Here is a 4,494-nt window from a genome sequence, read left to right on the forward strand (position 1 = left end):
ATCACTCGAGATGGAGATGGAGCCACGGTCCTTCCCAATGAGGTAGGTGGGTTGGGGGCGAGGTGCCCTTTTTCTTTTGAGGTGCATTTGTCTTATAAATGGGTAAATTGTTAAAGTATTTGATAAGTGTTACTGAATTTCCTTTCCAAAGACTTCGTTGAGTTTCTAGAACCCCCAAGAGTATATGGTGAGTGTTTTACTTGCCTATACTCTCTGGCTGCGTTAAATTAAAAAAAAAAAAAAAAACACTTTAAAATATTCCTATTTTTTTAATGAAAAAAAACCTTTGTTAGTTTAATATACATACTGTAAAAAAATATGGCTTATTGAATTCTTACAAACTGAACACAGCCATTATATTAGAGTTCCTTGGAGAAACTTGGGAGTAGGCTTTGTGGTTATGCATGCGTGAGAATGTGTGTGTGTGTATAGAGAGAGAGAGAGAGACAGAGACAGAGAGACTGAGTCCAGAAGCCTGAGAACAGAAGAGCCAACGTTATAGTTCCAGTACAGCACATATAGCTGATGTAGTTCCAGTCTAAAGGTCATCAGGCAGGAAGAATTCTTTCTTACTCACAGAGAGTCAGCCTCTGGGTTCTGTTCAGTACGCCAACTGATTGGATGAGGCTCACCCACGTTAGAGAGAGCAAGCAGCTTTACTCTGTCTACTGGTTTAAGTGTTAATCTCAGTCAAAAGCATCCTCGCAGAAGTACCCAGGATAGTGTTTGAGCAGGTGTCTGGACCTGTGGCCCAGTCAAGTTGACACAAAATTAATCATCATAATCACATAACCACAACTGTATCACGAAACCAGTAATACAAAGCTGATTGTATTTTGCATGTTGGTTGACCCAAACATTTTTCAGTATGTAAAATATGCTTATTACCCATTGATCCAGTAGTTCTCTTAAGAATGTAGCCAATGGAAATTTTTACAGAGGTGGATATGTATATAAAGAAATGTATTGCATTATTAATAAAAATTGCTAAGACTTACTAGGCACTATGCCAACAGTTTGTTGTGATCACAACAACTTTGAGAAAAAAATCAAGGCTCAGAGAGGTTAAAAAACTTGTTCGAGGTCACATAGCTGGTAAGTAACTGGGCTGGAATTTGAACCAACCAATCAAGTTTTACAGCAGCACGTTTTTGGTGCTTTTTGAAGTATAGTTGCCATACAATATTATATAAGTTACAGGTGTGTAATATAGTGATTCATTATTTTTAAAGTTTATACTCCACTTGTAATCATTATTAATATTGACTATATTCCCTGTGCTGTAAAATATATCCTAGTAGCTTATTTTTCAGAGAAGGCAATGGCACCCCACTCCAGTACTCTTGCCTGGAAAATCCCATGGGCAGAGGAGCCTGGTGGGCTGCAGTCCATGGGATCGAGAAGAGTCGGACACGACTGAGGGACTTCACTTTCACTTTTCACTTTCATGCATTGGAGAAGGAAATGGCAACCCACTCCAGTGTTCTTGCCTGGAGAATCCCGGGGACAGGGGAGCCTGGTTGGCTGCCATCTATGGGGTCGCACAGAGTCGGACACGACTGAAGCGACTTAGCAGCAGCAGCAGCTTATTTTTATTCCTAATAATTTGTACCTCTTAATCCCCTACCTCTATATTGCCTCTTCTTCCTTCCCTCTCACCATTGGTAACCATGAGTTTGTTCCCTATATCTGTGGGTCTGATGCTTTTTTGTTATATTCACAAGTTTGTTGTATTTTTTAGATTCCACATATAAGTGATGTCATTCAGTATTTGTCTTCCCCTGTCTAACTTAACTTTACCTAGTGTAATGCCCTCCGAGTCTATCCACGGTAATGCAAATGGCAAAATTACTTTTTTTTTTTTAATAGTTGAGTAGCATTCTATCCATTCATCTATTGATGGACACTTAGGTTTCCATATCTTGGCAATTGTAAATAATGTATAGCAGCACTTTTAACCATTATCCCTGTGTGTTGGTAGTAGTAAAAAAAATTAGAAACTACTTAAAACACATAAAAAATGAGTTGGATGAATAAATTAAGCTATTTCCACTCAGTGGGATACTGTGTGGCCATTAAAAAGAAAGAGATCTGGACATACATAATGACAAAAAAGTATTCATGTCTTTGCGATTACAAAGTAAACTATAGGAGTTGAGATCATTTTGGTAAAGGTATGTTCCAGAATTTATTTATGTATATTCCAGAGTTTATTATATTCTGGAATGTTTGGGTTTTTTTGTTTTGCTTTTTTGTCTGTACTGGGTCTTTTTTGCGGCACACAGGCTTTTGCTAGTTGCAGTGTGCAGGCGTCTCTCTAGCTGCAGTGCATCAGCTTAGTTGCCCCATGGCATATAGGATCTTAGTTCCTCGGCCAGGGGTCGAACCCGAGTCCCCTGCATTGGAAGGTGGATTCTTAACCACTGGACCACCAGGGAAGTCCCTGAAATGTTATTTATGAACACTCATTACTGTTTTATTTATGAGCGTTCATTACTGCTCTAATGGAAGAAAATACGTTTTTAAAATTGGTTCAAAGAGGGGCTACAGCTCCTAGGAACTGGTCCCGGGGCACAGCTGAGTCCAGATTGCTTGCCTGGCTGGCCACCCAGTCCCGGGGTGGGCGGTCAGTCAGTGCCTCCAGGCTCCTCCTGACTTCTCTCTCTCCCCCCACAGGATGCAGTGTGTGACTGCAGCACCCAGTCTCTCACCTCCTGCTTCGCCCGGCCATCCCGCTCTGCCATCCGCCACTCTCCATCCAAGTGCAGGCTGCACCCTTCAGAGTCTGGCTGGGGTGGGGAGGAGCGGGCAGCCCCGCCCAGCGAGTGATAGAGTAGCGGAGCTCCTCACCTCGACCAGCCCCCGTCCCTGGACAGCCAAAGGGAACCAGTGGAGAGGAGAAGATGCTTGGGGCCCGCAAGCTCCCTGCATCTCTCGCCCTGGAGGGCTGCATCTCTGCCATGGAAGCGCTTTCCCAGCCAGGTAAAGCGGGGTCTCCTGCTGACTGCTGGGTGGTGATCTCTGACTTCCCAGGGGAAGGCAGTGAGTGGGAGAAAGACCAAAACTGGGTTTCAGAAGCGTCTCCAGAGAGATCCGTTGAGAGCTGATTCCTGGGTCGTAAGTTGGGAGAGCCTTGCCTGGTTCCACCCACATCCACTTCTCAGAAGAGCCAAGGAAAGGATCTACTTCCAGCCATGCGCCTCAGGGAAAAGGGCTCACAGAGATGTTCCTGGCCAACCACATCCCTATTCATGGGGAGGAAACACCGATGAGAAGAACAGGCTTTGCTCTAGGGCTCAACGTGGGGTGTCTGGTGGAGCTGAGCTGGGCGTCACCCCATCCCTCTCTTCCCTCCGCCACCGCCTCCTCCTTCCAGCCCTGCTGCTCTGGATTGCTGCAGCTCTAGGGGATATGATAGGGCAGTAGCCACAGTCAGGTATTTGCTTGGAATCCTGGGGCCCTGGATCTCCCTGCCCATAGCTCAGATGCAGCAAGACCTAGAACGTGAGGTAGAAATGTGCAGGACCCAGGGTCGGGGAGCCACTGGCACTACCTTTCTTGTTAAGTTGACTTGGGGGGACCCCAGCCTTTCCAGGAGACTCCTTGAGGACAGACATAGGTAGAGTCCATCTCAAGACCTGGTGCACAGATAAATAAATGCCTAACTGCCCACTGCCTTGATTGCTGGGGGCTCTTGCCCCAGCACCCTGGAGGGGTGCCTCATCTCCACTGTGTTTACATCCTGCAGCTGGTGGAGGGCAAAGATGTTCCCAAAAAGAGGCCCCCGGTTGGCCAGATCAGGCCCAGGAGCCTTCCACGAGGCCGGTGCCCCGGGACATGGCAATAGACTGGGGCCTGGAAACACATTTCTTGCCGAGGTTGTTTATTTTGAGTTTTTCTTACTATAAATATTTAAGGTGGTTTTACTTTATTTTAATAATTTAATTTACCCCAAAGTCCCTAAGGTAATTTATTGGAGGTTGAGACATGTACTCTCATCACTGGGACAATGCAAGGCTTTAACACGATGGATGGGTGTAAGGTCCTCTCTGTGGACAAGGCAACTCAGCAGGCAAGCTCTGGTCTCCTGGTTCAGGTTTGGAGGGGGCCCCAGCAGAGGTCCCCACAAATCTGCTGACCCTTTGGCCTCAGAGCACCACTTCTATGCTCCACACCTGCTACTTGCCCGGCCCCCAGCCGTGAGATTGTAAATACAGACAGGACAGAGGGCTGGACCAGCAGCACCGCTTTCCAATCACTTCCCATTTTCCTTCCTCCTTCTGACACCTTTTTTTTTGGTTTCTAATGAGTCCAACACAGATTACTAAGGCTTTTATCAAGAGCATGGAGATCTCTCCAAGTTCCCTAAGTGAGAACTCGCAGGAAAACAGGACTGAACTTCGAGAATGTTTATTGCAGCTTTGCACATGGATCTGAGAGTGTCTGCCAGCCTGCCTCAGTTCTCACCAGCCTCCAGCCTTTTCACCAGCCTCT

At 46.0% G+C, this 4,494-nt stretch overlaps 1 protein-coding gene across 1 annotated transcript in view; it reads left to right on the plus strand.

Moving 5' to 3' along the window:
• The window catches only part of SOGA1 (suppressor of glucose, autophagy associated 1), a 69,092-nt gene extending 64,604 nt beyond the window's left edge, over nucleotides 1–4,488 (plus strand). Inside the window, exons 16-17 of the mRNA XM_010829245.1 lie at nucleotides 2–42; nucleotides 2,677–4,488. Of these exons, the coding sequence (XP_010827547.1) occupies nucleotides 2–42; nucleotides 2,677–2,829 (194 nt within the window). The 3' untranslated portion in view covers nucleotides 2,830–4,488. The remainder of the gene's footprint in view (nucleotide 1; nucleotides 43–2,676) is intronic.
• Nucleotides 4,489–4,494: the final 6 nt, after the last annotated feature.

This window comes from Bison bison, unplaced genomic scaffold (assembly GCF_000754665.1).
Source record: "Bison bison bison isolate TAMUID 2011002044 unplaced genomic scaffold, Bison_UMD1.0 scf7180017864500, whole genome shotgun sequence".
NCBI lineage: Eukaryota > Metazoa > Chordata > Mammalia > Artiodactyla > Bovidae > Bison > Bison bison.